Source organism: Sparus aurata, chromosome 22 (genome assembly GCF_900880675.1).
Source record: "Sparus aurata chromosome 22, fSpaAur1.1, whole genome shotgun sequence".
In the NCBI taxonomy this organism is placed as follows: Eukaryota; Metazoa; Chordata; class Actinopteri; order Spariformes; family Sparidae; genus Sparus; species Sparus aurata.
The window spans coordinates 24901416-24918012 of NC_044208.1; the positions used below are offsets into that span (position 1 = coordinate 24901416).

General features: G+C 44.4%; 1 protein-coding gene across 1 annotated transcript; it reads left to right on the forward strand.

Moving 5' to 3' along the window:
• The first annotated feature begins 1713 nt into the window (after positions 1-1713).
• LOC115574323 (E3 ubiquitin-protein ligase pellino homolog 2) lies at positions 1714-13634 on the forward strand. Its single transcript, XM_030405792.1, has 7 exons — positions 1714-2087; positions 6536-6665; positions 6999-7100; positions 7532-7729; positions 7904-8089; positions 8181-8386; positions 8765-13634. The coding sequence occupies exons 1-7, from the start codon at positions 2008-2010 to the stop codon at positions 9147-9149; spliced, it is 1287 nt and encodes a 428-aa protein (XP_030261652.1). The 5' UTR covers positions 1714-2007; the 3' UTR covers positions 9150-13634.
• The last annotated feature ends 2963 nt before the right edge of the window (positions 13635-16597 follow it).

Below are 16597 nucleotides of genomic sequence, written 5' to 3' on the forward strand. Positions count from 1 at the left end.
AACAACATAAATTCATGGGAGCGGTGAGGATTCCTCACTGGATTGTGTTTTGTAGTTTCACGCCGAAATTCTGCCAAAAAGGACAGCCGGAGCGAGGGGAGAGAAAGAGCAGAAGAATGGGAGATACAGAGAAACACAAAGACAGAGCGAGCAGGGTGTGACCTTAATCCCAGACTGGGTAAGAAAGAAAGTCACGCACTGTGAAACATGCACACACACAACACACACATCTGGTCCATCCAGTTCCTACTTCCAATCTCAGAAGACAAGTATGATGGCTGTAAGCTTCACACAGTGAATCTTGTGTTCCACATTGTGTACATGAGGTGAGTCAGCACTCCGGTTAATTACTCCGCTGACTACAGTGAGCTGCCATTCATAAATGAAGGGTGTGGCTGTTTAGTTGGGCTCATTCATGAGTCATCACCCCCTTCGAGGGTCATCAGCAGACTCTTTGGTTTTTTCTGCCAACATGTGAGGGAGGCTATGACATTTCCATTTTGAATGTATTATCACCTTGCTCAGATAACCTCTGTAAATTTTCCCAGGCAAATGTTTTGATGACACAGACAAGAGCCATCATCACCGCACACTGTCAGAGCAGCATGCAGAGGGCTGCTTGGCGCCTCTGTGCCTGTTACCCTGCATGCAAGCCACTACATGTCGCATCTCCCCGCCAGAACACCATTTTAGGCTACTGTCCCAGGTGAAGGCGGCATGCGTGCTGTTGGAGACTGTGCAGATTCTGTTACTGACACCCCAGCTCTGTCCAAAAAAAAAAAAAAGGAAAAAAAGGCCTGCAGGGATGGCTTTGCTTTCTGTCTCATCAAATAACAATGAACAGGTTGTTTGAGGAGAATGTGCCAAGGCAGCTGAATCCAACCCAACTGTTAGTCGCAGTCCAAATTCAAAACCTCGCCGCTGTCGAATCCCTAACAGAGGACGCACATGCTGGAGTACAGCAGGTGTAAATGGACCAATGCACAGGCAGAACTGATGTGCGGACATACAGATTTGTGACTCACTTCATACATTGGAAAGTTTGCCACTTTGCCACTGAAGTGCACTGCCCTCATGTGGTCACACTACGATGAGTAAGTACACAGCCACTACTCTTTGTGTTTATATCTGCCTGTGTGTGACAGAGATAGGCATACAGACAGGGAGAGAGATGGAAGTGTGGGCTCCAGTCGCCCTATATCTGTCTCCCAACTCCCACATGAAATGCAGACAAGGAGGAAAGAAGGTGTCTAGTCTGGGGCTCAATGGTGACCCACATCCTCGCTTCAACCACACCCCCCGAAGCATCTCATTACGTCAGACTCCATAATCACCCACGAGATCAGAGCTATATGATTCCTTTACATCACATCAAAAGGCCTCGTCTTTTACTTTAAATGTGCCAGTACGCCTCTACGTGCCGGGGGGATGCGGGCACTTCCTCCCTCATTTCGAAATGCCTCATTTTATTCTAGCAGTGGGAGCCAGCTTCTCATCGAGGCTGCGCTCATTTCGGGTCCCATGGGTGTGTTCGTGCTTAAACGCGATTGTAAATCGATGTATAAAATGCTTTCAGTCCTGTAGCCCGCTAGTGAAATATTATAGTCGCTAAATAAATGGGAAGGCACACGTTACACATTGTAAAGCCATTTCTGTCAGCGATTTTGAGACGTAATTCCAACGACCACCCCTACAAATAATGGTACGCCCCACTCCCTGCCGTTAGCCGTTGTTGTATGCGATGCTACTGAACAGAGATGTTGCGCTACTAGCTAACTACACACTAGCATTATAGCCACGAAAAGATGCGCCTTCACGGGATTAAAACAATAAAACAAACAACAAGAAGTCCGGAAAAACTTTGCCCAACTGTGCCCAAACTTTGATAGGCTACCGCCCAAATCACTTCCCCTTCAGTTTCGAGTGTGTTAGCATTGTTTTATCCCACCACTACTGCCATTGGACGCGTCTTTTTATTTTTTTTTTCTTCTGGAGCAGTCCAGTCTGATGAATTCACCGAAAAAAGACGGAGATGATGATGTGCCCGTTAAAGACCCGGTAAAATACGGCGAATTGGTCATTTTGGGGTAAGTCTCTTCAAACCTAAAGCGATAGTAAAATCTGTGTAGGACGGAGAAACGCTCCAGCGGCAAATTAACGTTAAATATGTAGCGGCACCTTCGGCACAATAAACCCAACAGATGACGTGTGAGTTCAATTTTAATCCACTGTTCTCATTAAACATACATTCTGTAGCTGCCGTTTATCGAAGAGGAAACCCACCACAGTAACACATTTAGCTCATATTTGTCAGTAATTCCACATTGCCGCCGTGTAGCACCGGTCTGTGGCTTGTGTTGTAATGTTACAAACTAACTTTATCCTCCAAATGAAGGCATAATCCCTGAAAACCACGCCACCGTATTGTTCCCACATCATGTGTGGTGCGTTTGAGTGCAAAATCCGCTCTAGCCGTATTGCACATAAGGCTACTACGGATGTAGCCCCCTTTTTTCATCAATGGTTGTAGTGGGGATAAGCAGCGCTGGATTGCTCAGGCTGAAAACCCCAATGATGTCATACTATGCTGGATCTGAGATTGCTTAAAGTAGGGCTGGGGGATGATATCATTGTCTGGAAAAATGCATGCACCGTGCTCGTATTATTTAGTCATGAAGCAGCTTTTGTTGCTGATTAATAAACGAAGCAGCCAGATGACCATCCATGCCAGAGGATGAGGATGAGGAGGATGACGAAGAGGAGGAGGAGAAAAGCCCTTCTTCATCACCAGCACACGCAAGCACACAGTGGGCAGGATGTGCTGATGACAGCCACCAGCTTCCACAGCATTTCCACCCCTGCAGCTCCACCACACTGTGCAGGGTCTGCAGGGACCAGAAATGCCACAACACACACACACTCATATACACAGTCATATCCAGGCTTACACAGGCCCCCCTCTTGCCTCGCAGAGCTTCCTGTGTATGCCAAAGATAACTGACCTAATGGCCTATCTCTTCCCCTCTGGCTGGACAAGGAGAGAGGAAGCTGTAGCCCGCCCGCATCGGAATACTGATTAGTCGCCCTCCTCGTCATCTGACTGTTTGAACAGAGCGGTCCTTTAGACCCTTGAACCGAGGAGCTGAGCGTTTACTGCGTGCACCTTGAACGCGAGCCTGCTCTGCGGTGCGTGTTGCGCGATGTGTAAATGTGCCTTTTTATTGAGGGCTGAAAATGCATTCATGTTGGCTCACTTTGAAAGTGTTGTGATTGAGGTGTGGTTTGATCTCGTTCTGCCAGAGTGATTGCCACGGGCTGGCAGGCTATTATGGGTATCATCTCTGTGGTTTTGAGCAGGGGCTGAGTGATACGTGAAAAGTGGATGCTGCTGCAATAAGGGGACCGTCTTCCGTTATTGCTGTTACTTAGTTATGTAACACAGTTAACAGCGTATTAAACCTGGTCACGTTGGCAGATGATACACTATTAATGTTGGTACTGACATGACTTTATAGGTGGGATTTATTAAGACCAGCTCTTCTGTCCCCAAATGTACAGTAGGTAACTTTGACAGCAGACAGGCGGTGTCAGAACAGGGTGTTCTTTCTACTGCTTCCTGACATTTTGCTGGCCTGTATTGTGCAAGCGTGTACTAACTTTGCATCTGTCAGCCTTGATGATCACATGCCCCGGGTGGTCGATGGCTGCTTCACTGCAGGCCATGTGATCTTTGCAGTGGCTGCCTGCCGTCGCTCATTGCCTTAGTTAGCCTGGACACTGTGTACAGTAGTGCCCCCCGTCTTCCTCTCCTCTGTATTTGTATCTCCCACACCTCCTTTTTTTATCTCACCCGTAAGCCCTCTTAACAGGGTCTATGTCGCATTCCTCTCACCCAGTCCCTTCCCAGGCAGACTCTCAGTGTTTTGCTGAGTGCTGACTTTCACAGAGGCATGCCTCCTCGGTGGCTTGCCCTCAACGAAAATAAACCCTGTGTCGAGGGGCAGAAGGAGTGAATATTTCATATTGTGCTTTATGATGTGCACACATGCGTGATGCAGGCCGGAGCTGCCCAGGCGAGAGGTGCTTTCTGGAGCTGCGCTTCCACTGGCCCTCTCTCTCGACCCTCTGTCCTGTCCTGTCTTCCTGCACCCTGCCCTTTACTTCATCTCATTCATTTACCTCTCTGTCTCGAATGCGCACAATAGCTTCTGACGTCTTTTCCATTTCTGTTTCTGTCAAGGCGCTGGCTACCTTTTCTCCTTACATAAGCTGATTTTCTCACCCCTGCCCTCTTCTCCTTAGACCCATATCACATCTTTTGCCTTTTAGCCAGACCCCTCAGACGCCTATCCTCAGTGTGTTCTTTTCCTGACCCAGCCCGTCTCTTGTCAGCCACGGTCCAGTTTTAACTGACAGGCAGGGCCGCGGAGGGAGCAGGTAGCACTGAGTCATCCTCTGCTACTGGACTCATACATTTCAAAAAGTAAATGTTGCCTATTTGAAAGTTTGATTCGGGGCAGCATAGCCGATCTTCTCACCAGTATCCTGCACTCATCCGTTTTTTTTAGGGTTGAAACCCACAGAAAATGAATCCTGGTCCTGAGATTCATGGTAGTACAGCTCATTAAAAATGCATAATGTCAACAAACTTTCCTCAGACACACACACACACACACACACACACACAGATTAACTACCAAAACCAATTTATTTTGTTTGGACTAGCTGCTGTCACGAAAATGATAAAAATACATAGAAAGATATAATACAGATTTTTGCAAACCCCTCTGGTTTAATGCTGCTTTTGCTACAAAAGAACGGGACAGAAATTGTTAACTCCCCACCACCCTCTCAGCTGGCATCTTGTGTGGTTGGAAGTTTTGTTTTTTCAGTTCTATTTAAGGTTAATTCCTATTTAACAATAAGTAACAAGTGGCATGCTGAGCTTTAAATTAAATTTTAAATAGATATTACACAGTACAGATGCATACAAAACCAATATTGGCGTATCACAGTTACATCGGTATTTGCTTATACTTTGTTTGCCAATATGAAAACTATTTTTTTAGATGTAATTATGCAGAAAAAGATGCTTGGGGGGGATTTATGATTATTACATTCCCAGTGAAGTTCTATGAAATGTCACAAAAAAACAAATCAGGAGAGCCCAGAGCGATGTCTTAATTGTTGACATAGTCCGAGCAGCAGCAAAACACCACTGACCAGTTGATTATTGGCATTTTCATTTTCTGAAGTGATTCATTGTTCATTTTCTAAAATTGCCATTAATTTGTTTCCTCATAAAAGACTGCTTGATGGGTCAATCATGGTAACTACTTTCATTGTACACACACAATCAAAGCAGGCAGTGTTTCTTCAGCCCACGCTGCGAGGCCAAAGTGGGACAGATCAGAGCAGAGACGGACCAGATGCCCTCTGATCTGATCAAGTCTGTCCAGCAGAGACGGTTACTGCCCCTCACAAAGTCTTCTTGCCCGCTGGGTGTCCTCTGAAAAGTTTTTTTAATAAGAAACATACCCTCCTGATTAGTTAAAAGCCTAAAACCAGAATGCAACCTTCTGTGTGAATCCGGCAGATGTCCAAAACACGAGTAAAAAGCCCGTGTCTTAGTCAGCTCCAGAACCAGAACAGCTCTCTCACTCATTTTCAGTAAAACGTGAAAGCTGAGGTCATCTTTTCAAAAATGGTTGATATTAAATTATAAAACACTGAAGGTCCAATACATAATTCACCTTTCCCATGAGGAGAAGCTGAATTTTTACTTCTGTTTCTATTAATGAGCACAAACCTCACCTCTAAATTAGTAACTAGAGTGCTTAATCAAGACTGTATGGTTCACGGTATTGTGCGACGGTGTCGGGGAAAATTATTCTGTCCTTCTGAAAAGGCTGTAACAGGAGTACAGATGAAGAGCGCGTCCCTCTTCAGCGAGTACAAGCTTCAAGTGCGAGCTGAGTGAGCAAGATCAAGTGCTAGTTGTCCTTTTCATTCAGGTTCAGCAGCTCAGTATGAACCATGGGTGGCCGGGGCGTGCTGCTCTAATTCATTTCAAAAGAATCCGAGGTAATGTAGCCGCGAAGATGCACCGAGTCGTTTGAGCTCACACTCTAATTGCAGTCAGTTCTCCTGACAACTTGGCAACACCGGTGACATTTTATTTATGGCTTCAGTTTTCCCCCCCAAGTGATGACGGATCATAAGTGCGGTGTGAAAGCGGTGAGATAACAGCGTCTTTCCCAACATTGGGCTTTCTCAGAAACGCTCAATGAAGTGGAAAAACAAGTGTTACCTCAGAGTCTGTTGACTAATCTAGTCAAGAATAGAGCTGCAGAAATGTGACTCCAGTTGAGGTCATCATCTTGAACTTTGAGAAACACGGATTTCACCGCGTCCTAATATTTTATAGAAAATAATATTCATTAGTTGCTGCCTTCGTCTTGATTCGTACGACTGACGCGCGTATATCGGCGCTCGCATCCTCATCCTGTGCATGTTTTTGTGTGCCTCTCTCCAGGTACAATGGCTCTCTTCCAAGCGGAGACCGTGGGCGCAGAAAGAGCCGCTTTGCTCTGTACCGAAGGGCCAAGGCCAACGGCGTCAAACCAAGCGCTGTGCACATCCTCAACACACCACAGGACAGCAAGGTACACATCTGTGTGTTTGCATACTGTATGTTTCATGAATGTGTCACGTCGGTTTCCTTCCTGCGACTCCCTGTTGTCTCTTTTAAAATGAGCCAGAGGAAGGATGACTAAGGCTGACGACGGACGCATGTGGGCTGTCCGTCCTTTGTGTGTGTGATCAGGTCATTGTCAGATGCTGCTTTCAAATGCAGCATTAAGATTTATTAATGTAGCTACATCATCAGACTTTTGAGTAACACTATGATTCAGGCTGACGTACGAGCTGTCCGGAAAATTAAAGACTTCTCCAGACAATGAGCACTTATCATCTGCTTGTCACTGTTGTTGTTGCAGGCCGTCCACAGCAGGGGGCAGCACAGCATCTCCTTCACGCTGTCCCGCAACCAGACGGTGGTGGTGGAGTACTGCCATGACAACAACACAGACATGTTCCAGGTGAGACACAAAGGAAATCAGGACATCAGAGGGTCAAACTTCTCATGCGTCACAGCTCGTTTTACAACAATAAATAATCCTGCCTTTGTCGTCATGAGCACGTTCCTCCTAAAATATGCTGTTATGTAATGTCATCAAAGAAACTTCAACAGTAGGCAGATTATTTTGGTATTAAGTATTAAGAATAGAGACGTGTGTGTGGAACATCTCCAAATAAGTCTATTTTTGTGCACAAAGTTCTGCTCCGACTTATTTAGCTTCCAACAAATTAGGACTGCTCGTTCACCTGAATCACTCAAGTATGAGGGAGTTGAAAACCTTTAGTCTAAAACTATGATAGATTGAGTTGTTAAACATAGCAATGCCACATTTGAATATAACTGTCAAAAGCAGTTTTGACAGTGAGCTCTTCTCTACGCTGTCTCCTGCAGATTGGACGCTCCACAGAAAGTCCCATTGACTTTGTGGTGACGGACACCTCTGGAGGGGGGAAAGAGGGGGAGGACCCCTCCATCGCACCCAGCACCATCTCACGCTTCGCCTGCAGAGTGGTCTGTGAACGCAACCCACCGTACACTGCACGCATCTACGCCGCTGGCTTTGATTCCTCCAAAAATATCTTCTTAGGGGTGAGTGGACTGAAGATCTCACCAACAAAAGTGTATTTTTGGAATCAGGGTTGAAAATGCCCACTGATACTAATCCCATGAAGAAAGATCCAAGTTGTTCTTTTTTCTCTGGTAATAAATCATCTTAATATGATCATGAAAGATTTCTGTGCATTCGTTTTCGTGCCACCACAGGAGAAAGCAACCAAATGGAAAAACCCTGATGGGCACATGGACGGCCTGACCACCAACGGGGTGCTAGTCATGCACCCAGAGGGGTTCCCTGAGGACCCAAAGCAGGGTCTGTGGAGAGAGATATCAGTCTGTGGAGATGTCTACGCCCTGCGGGAGACGCGCTCCGGTCCCAGCCGGGGAAAACTTGTGAGTGCACATCGCTTTTGGCCAGCGTTAGATTTGTGAGGCTTCTTTTGGGTTCGATTTTAAGCGTCTGTCCGTTTATTGACCTCCACAGGCGGAGGGGGAAAGCAGTGCGCTACGTGACGGCTCCCTGGTTGACCTGTGTGGCGCCACCCTGCTGTGGCGTACAGGTGAGGGGCTGATGCGTGCTCCCACCCTGCGTCACCTGGAAGCGCTTCGCCAGGAGCTGAACGCGTCCCGGCCCCAGTGTCCTGTCGGCCTCAGCACACTGGCCTTCCCCAGCCTGCCACGCAGCCACAGGTCTGTTTCAAAACTACAGATTATTTCTCATCAGGATATTGTTTCATCTCCACTTGCTCGTCTATAGAGAATTTATGACTGCTAGGGCTGCAATGATTGTTATCGTCGATTAATCTACAGATTATTTTCAAGATAAATTGATTATTTAATAAAAAAAATTGTTAAAAATGTTTTTCCAAAAGCCCAAAGAGAAGTCTTAAGATTGCTGCTTTTGTCCAACCAACAATCTAAAGTCTCCTCAGCTACTATCATATGTGACAAAGAAAAGTAGCACATTTTTACATTCAAGTCGCTGAAACCAGCAAATGTTTGACACTTTGTTCAAATATTGACTGATTAGGAGTTCACAGGAAGTTGAATGTTGATGTGTTCTTTCAGCCTTGAGGAGCGTCAGCCCTGGGTCTACCTCACTTGCGGCCACGTCCACGGACGCCACGACTGGGGCCAGAGATCCGAGGTACAGGAGGACCCAGGAGAAGGCGACGGCTCCACCGTCCGCCGAGAATGTCCCCTGTGCAGGAGCGTGGGTCCCTACGTGCCCCTGTGGCTGGGCTGCGAGCCTGCTGTGTACGTGGACGCTGGAGCACCCACTCACGGATTTGTGCCGTGCGGCCACGTCTGCTCTGAGAGGACAGCCAGGTACTGGGCTGAGACCCCGCTCCCCCACGGGACGCACGCCTTCAGACCCATCTGCCCGTTCTGCTCCTCCGCACTCAGCACCCCCGGCTGGACGAGGCTCATCTTCCAGGGCCCCATCGACTAGTCGCCACTCTGCGGCAACCACTTTCACAGTAACAGGAAAACGCCTGAGCTACATTCACGTTCCAAACGTTGATCAGCGTTCAGTATGGATTGGTTGATGAGTGTCGTGTGTGTGTTCTACACTCAGGTGTTAATTTGTGCGTGTATAACAAACACTGTCAGACGTTGTTACTGAATGCAGCTCACGGCCGAAGTATCCTTCCCCTTGCTTATCCTTTGGTGCGTGTTGATTGGTATATGATCAAGAGAACAGGTGGGAAAAAAAATAGAATAATCAATGCCACCAAATTCTACAGGAGCTGATTTTACCTTCAACAAGACAGTATCTTCACAGGGGCTTAAATGATGCTGCTTGACCCTTTTCAAACACTAATTTCCTCTCCACAACCCTCCACTAATTATAGACTATGTTCTATGAAACAGATGGATCCAAACACTTTTTATTTCTATCTCAGGAGCCATGTATGAAATGTCAAGTAGCTTTTTGCACATAAGAAAAAAATGGCCTTCTTAACCTAGTGGATATGCGGCGTCTTACACGTCTGCAGCGTCCTTGTGTCCTTAACGGGGTGAAACGTCACCTCTTGATTTCCAAACCAAACGCTGCCACTCGTTGTTTTTTTTCTTTATTGATTGTGGCAGCACTTTGATCACCAAGCAGAATAACCCATCTGGCCTCAGCTTCTGGCTTCAAGCACCTTCATCCTTATTTAGCCAACCACTTATCGCAAATACGGGAGGTCACACAGATCAGTAGTGCGAGCTCCTCTCCAGCATTTTAAGTTTCTAGTGAGTCATGATGGCAACTTTAATGGAGCAATGTGTAGTTTTGGAGAAGAAATTCAAACTCAGAATTCTAACATTTACAAGGTAAAGTGAAGGTGAATTAAAACAGTATGAAATGGCGTTTTCCTTCCAGGTCAATTTGTTTATTCAGTCATGAAAACGAAGAGTTTATTTAATTTGTTAAGGTGTAAAACAGATCATGAAGATCTTTCTCCTCTGATAAAATTTCTTCCTCCAAAACAACATACTGCACCTTTAAATTCAGGATGTTTTTGAGTAAATCTTTAATCTCCATGTGTCCCTTTAGTGTGAAATCAGTGCAGGGAGACTCCATAAATGAATACCTAAATAAAACCTACCGTTTGAAGCGCTGCGGGAAAACCACAGGCTACATCTTCACACCTGCTAAAGCCAGATCGTATCCCGACTATCAAGCAGACCAAGGATGAGCAAGGGCTGGGAATGAAACTGGGTTCAAATCCACTTCATAACTCTCTACAGCAATAACAGCACTCGCATAGATAAGCTAGATGTTGTGCTATGTTTAGCCAAGTGTTTAATGTCGGCGGTCACTTCAAACATGGCTGAAATGGTTTCCAGGTTAAGGGCTCAACCAGAGGTGTGTTCAACATCGCGATTCATTGATTGATTTTCCCAATGCGGTCGTTAGAGCAGTGATGTGTGATGTAACCAAAGCACTAGATTCTGACTGAATTAATTTGCTAAATTCTGGTTTTATTTCGTAGCTACGAGAAATTAGGCTTTGCGTTTTCTACTGTTTCTGTTGTGTTGAACACACTTCTGGTTGCTGAATTATGCTAAACAGGGTCCATGTTAGTGTGACGGAGTGTCAAAAAGGTTTGACCTTGTATAACCTCAAAAGATAACCTTTTTTTTTTGTTTCAAAGAAAACTATTTTGTTAGGAAATGGGGAGGGATTTATTTAGGGGTGGGGGGGGGACGCGGGGAATTCTTTTAGATGTTCAGTGTTAAAAAAACAACTATTTTTCTAACTGATAATAATTGGTTTTAGTTAACTGTTGTTACTCAGTGTAAGCAAGTTCTGTATGTTTCCGAATATTATCGTGTGGTAGACCTAGGAGAGCTTGTGAGTGAGAAAACATTTGCCAACACTGTGTCCAACAAAACACACACTTCACACACTGCTACCGTTTAAAAAAAACACATTGCCCAGACAATGAATGTAGCCAAATACTCAGGCTATGTTTAGCCTTCCCTGGTGCTCATATTGAATGGTCTATATTGTGATACTATTTTTGTAACTGAATATTATGGTGTAGCTCGGTGAACTAGCTCAAAAAAAAAAACAAAAAAAAAAGTCCGATAATTTCAATAATAGCCTCAAGTGTGCAAGACGTATAATTGATAACACACAAACTCACATGGAAATTGTGTCTAGCTTGCATGTGCTGAACGTACACATACGGTATGTACACTACACATACACTTACTCGAAAAACTTTGCACGGTTGACTGCCAACCTGTTGTTCATGCTGAGAGCGTTTCGTCGCAGACCAAGATGTCTTCCGAGTCTCCGGCTGTTTTTAAACCGCAGCACTTCTGTTTCTTTGTTTGGTTTCTTTTGGTTTTGGAAGACCTCCTTCGAGAGAAAAAGAACAAACAAACAAAAAAAAAGCGCGCGTGAGAGCCTAAAAAAACAAACAAATCCTCATACTTGATAGATGTGTGACGTTTGTGAATGAGACCTATCGAATCCCACTTTGTACTACTATGCTGATATTTTTCCGCCAAACCAACTCACTGCAGAAAGATGTCCACACCCGCACTTGTTTCTATCTTGCATTTAGGGGCCGATCGTGGAACAGTTCAAAGCTACTGAAAGTCAGCCCGCTGCTTTCTGAATGTTTTCCATTTGAGGTCTAAATGCGAGATTTAAACTCCCCACAGTGCGGTGGATAATTGACGTAGTGTTGATAATTACTGTAGCTCAGGATTAGTGATTTTCAGATTCACAGCTGGCAGAGGCCTGAAGGAAGCCTGGTAGGAGACGGTGGAAACGTTTCACTGCTACACAACACAGTAACAAGGCTTTAGATGTGAACGGTAGCCATCGAATGTGTCAGACGGATTGTAGAGGGCGTACAGTAGAGTAGATCACCACAGGTCACAGTCAGTCACATACGGGTCTTAATAGAAGGGGAAATGGGCAAAAAAAAAAACAGGCATTTAAAACTACGGCTGCCGAGAACGCCTGCTTGCAATTTTTGTTTTGTTTTTAATGCGCTTTACTGTGTTCTCATGATAATTGGTAGATTATGTTGTTGCCTCGACAAAAAACAACTTTATAAGAGTGGACAGTGACAAACACACACTGCTCTGTGGGGTGTGTTTCAGAGTTTTAAAAGCAGACAGTACAAATTTTGTTGCAGGACTGATTTCCCTGATCATTTGATATTAGAGTATTGTCACTGTAATTGGATACACTTATAAACGGAGGTCAATTTAAATGATACGTTTGCGCAAAAAATTTAATTCAGTCCTCATCTACTCACCCCGATGCCGATGGGAAGTCGAGTGAAGTTTCATAGTCCACAAAACTTTACAGCAGAAGATTCTCCTGAACAACGTATGGGGACTTTTTTTTTTAAATGTTAAAAAATAAACACAAAGTGGCTCCATACAACTCGCCCACCATAATCCAAGTCTCCAGAAGGCCAGGGATCACACACTGATCTGAAAATGTTATTTCCATACTTTTTTTAAAGCCCAAATAAAGTTTTGTCAAATCAATTTGGGATGTCGGGACTTCCAGAAACTTGGAATTCGTGTGGCGAGCTGTATAGAGCCATTTTATGCTTGTTTACTTTCTTTTCAAATGTATTGTGGACTAAAATACTTCAATTTCCTCCTCAATTTGACATTTTCAGCTTGAATCTGTAGCTGTCAGGACACTGTCTCTGCATGCTGGCATGGCACTCCCAGTCTTGAACAATACAAGTAATAAGAGGAAACAACTCTTCTCAAGTATCTCGTCATCACAAGATAACAAAATGATTCTAACAGCGGAAAAAGATAAATTGCAAGCACAGCCCCTCTCGGCCTCCGTAGAAAACATCTCAATCGGCTGCCCTTTACTCAGCACGCCAAATCCAGTGAATTCTGCTTTTGAAGATAATATATACAACGATTAATGTAACACCATTGGCATGTGGATGGAAGAACCGCTGCAGCACCCTCATTGGCTTCTAGTTTTCTGACCTGACACGTTTGTTTTAGCCGATTCTACTTCTACTCTTCGTCTGAGCCCTCTTTGGGTTATAGGTGTCCATATGCAATTTCCTTTCCCTTTTTTTTGTTTTTAGATTTTTAGTGTCGGGGGAATTTGTCAGATACAGTATTTTAGCGCAGCATCAGGTTGTTTAATACCACCAGGAACATCATTAGCTCTTCCTTAACTCTGTTATTTTTATGATATCTAACTGTCGACCTTCATTCCAGATGGTAAGACCTCAACTAATGAACTCATCTTGCTATAGGTGGGTGAGTAGCTGGCACGTATTATTACACAGCGCAAAAACCTCACAATTAACAATGCATTCCTTTCAATACATCTGTGTTATGTACAGCTATTTTGTATTATTTTATATCATATTCTTCTGTAATCGTCCGGTGCACAGACAATCGCTATACACATGTCAATAAACCTGTTAAAAATGTCTGTTCTTCTGGCTGTTTTGAGCTCTCTTCCTCTTCAGGGTATCAAATACTGCAGGTCAGCATAAAGTCAAGAATGTGCTTATCAAACAGAACGCAGCTCGCTGTATTTAAATGTACGGGTGTGCTCCACATGCAGCCAGCAGAGGGCGCTCTCTACCAGCTCTGAGGCACAGAGCCCAGTACACAAAACTAAAATAAGGGTTGCTCTACAGTTGCATCACCTCTTTAAAATAATCGACCGTTTTAATGAGCGGTTTTGGCAGTCATGTTCATCACCACGCAAATGTGATAAGGCGCCGCAGATGTTCTGCAGAATTATAGAACGCCTGATTTTTAAAATAGCAATTTAAAACACTTAAGTTTGTTCCGTTTAGAGAGGAATTCAGGATGCGTGCTGAAAGAGCTGCCGAGAGTGGCGTCTTTCAGAAGTTTGTTCAGATTTCATTTTTCTCTCGTGAACCGCGAGGAGGAGACTTTCTCTGAAAGTTCTTTCAAAGATTACGAAGCCTGTTTCATGGGTATCTCAATACCACACTGCATATAATCTCTTCCATAGCACGGGAGGCAGAAAACAAAAAGTCTGCGGAAACCATAGCAGAGGATGTGTGAACAGTGTTGATCCAGGTGCATGTTACGATAAACTATGACTTTCATTTAGTCCTAATGATTGATGTCTGTCCTTGATAGTATTTTGATACATTTACGAGGTTATTATACAGCTAGCTGAAATGCTCCTTTAACAAGTTAATGATTAAAACTTTAAATGAGGGCCATGTGCTTGTTACCGTAGCCTGGTTTTCACTCAGGGATATGTTTTAATGGGGACAAAACTCTTATAGTGACTGATGAATTTGCCAAAATTAGTTTGTACTCTGCTTTAAGCACAGACGAGACAACAGGGTGACAGCTGGATGCAGGCGAGACTTGACGTTCAAACTCAGAAACACAATCGGCTTTATTGGTTGAGTGTTTTAAGTTGCTCTTAAAGGTGCATTATGTAAGAATTGGAAACTCTTAGGAGGCAACACACCACCAGAGTAATCCCTAACTGCTGTTTACTGCCATCACCTAGTTAGCTCAGTTAGCTGTGCAGCTAGCAGTCTGGACTGGGAGCTCAGAGCGGCAGGTAAGTGTTGCTGTTTACACAGCTAGCAATGGAGATATGGAGCCTGATATACCGTGGCTAGCTGGTTAGCACGACATCTTCAGCAGATATCTCTGCAACAAAACATAGACGTTATAACATTAAACCTGATATTTCTTCATATTCTGTTGATAATTTTAGATGATAATACATTTCAGGGATGTTTTCAACCAGTATTCTCACATGTTCTACCTATAAAGTCACACAGTTCCCAGAATAATTTACAGGAATGTGGATAACGAACAACAGACGGCCAGTAAACGGTCAGAAAAGCTAAGCACAGACGAAGTGAACATTTAGAATAAAGAATGTAAGATATAAAGTAATAATAATAATCAAATGTATTATCCATTCAGGGGTGTTTTATTCTACTCAGTTGTAGAGAAGGTGTATGTGACTGCTCTTGGTGTGTTTTGGGGCTTCAAACAAAATCTTGTTTAAGGCTACCAAAAATCTGAGTTGCTGCCGTGTTAAGAGGATATTGTTTTATAAATAGTGAATGTTCTTAAATTAATTTGTGTCAGATCAGATTACTGCAGAGCAAACACTCCAGGAAACACTGTACATACTGCACAGAGGGGGGGGAGGAACAGGAGCTCTTTTTATTTTTGCCCTGAGGCTCCCTCACAGGTTTATCCAACCGTGTGTGTGTGTGTGTGTGTGTGTGTGTGTGTGTGTGTGTGTGTGTGTGTGTGTGTGCGCCATGGGACCTAGCATAGATGATGGAGGCCGGGTTCAGCAATGCATTTCAATCCTCAGCGGAGGGATTTGTAGGTTTTGATCCCAGCTAATTAATGTGAAACCCTCAATGGGAAGCAATGGGTATCTGTAAGTGGGAAGTTTGAAGGGGGACCGTGTGTGTACGCGCTTGTGTGTGTGTGCGTTTGTTTTCATGCATATGTTTGCACGCTTGCACACACAAGTGAGGAGCATGTGAAGGCATCTGAGGAGACTGCGTGTGTGTGTGTGTGTGTGTGTGTTAATCAACGAGTCAGAAATCTTCCCCTCCGTAAACTCTCTGCGGACTCACTCTGGAGGTAGCAAGGGGCGTTCAAGCCATTGTTCCATCAATCCATCCATTAACTACAAACACTGGGAAACTTTAATTAAGCCGGGGCCACAGACGATTAATTAACTTTAAGACTTTCACTCCTTTTTTCTTTCCTTCTACACATTCCACTAAGTCACCGAGCCATAGAAAGTGTTAATTTAGCCACATAATTTACAAATCCAATTAAAGCCAATATTAAGGCATCACAAGCTGCTGCCCTGTGTTCTCCCGTCTTATAAGACTCTCCTCTTTTGTGGCTGTGAATGCGGCTGCGAATCTCAGCGCACGTAAGCTGAGCGGAGTGTATTAAACAGGGGTTAAGAGTTGTAATAAGTTTGATTATTTTATGGAGTTTATTATGCTGTGTTATCCTGTTAGGGAGGTGATGTTGTGGCAGTCGGTTGGTAATCCGGACTGTCTTGTGTCTCACCGAGTGGTCTCCCGTTCCGCCGCCGTGGAGGCTGTCGTCACATGTGTCTGTTTGGGGAAGGGAAGGCCCAACCTGGAGGTGAGATGGATGAGAACACGACAGAGCTGCAAGCTGTTTCAGCGCCTGTCATACACATTTCACTTAAGTCTTCAGGAATGTCTGCACTGTGGCAGTTATGGGAAGCCTGCTGATGATGCCACTTTCCACCAACAACCACCAAATCAAGCTCAGTTTTATATACATTACTATAAACATTTTTTACCTTGTACAGAGCTGTGACACTTAGATTATGTCCACAATCAGAAAGTTGTACATGTGTGTTTTATAGACACCAGTATT

Excerpts from the sequence above, each read along its gene's own strand:
- LOC115574323 (XM_030405792.1), top strand. The coding sequence starts at position 2,008 with ATGAATTCACCGAAAAAAGACGGAGATGATGATGTGCCCGTTAAAGAC. Across the intron at positions 7,101-7,531 it reads ACAACACAGACATGTTCCAG|ATTGGACGCTCCACAGAAAG; the intron begins GTGAGACACAAA and ends TGTCTCCTGCAG. Across the intron at positions 8,090-8,180 it reads GTCCCAGCCGGGGAAAACTT|GCGGAGGGGGAAAGCAGTGC; the intron begins GTGAGTGCACAT and ends TGACCTCCACAG.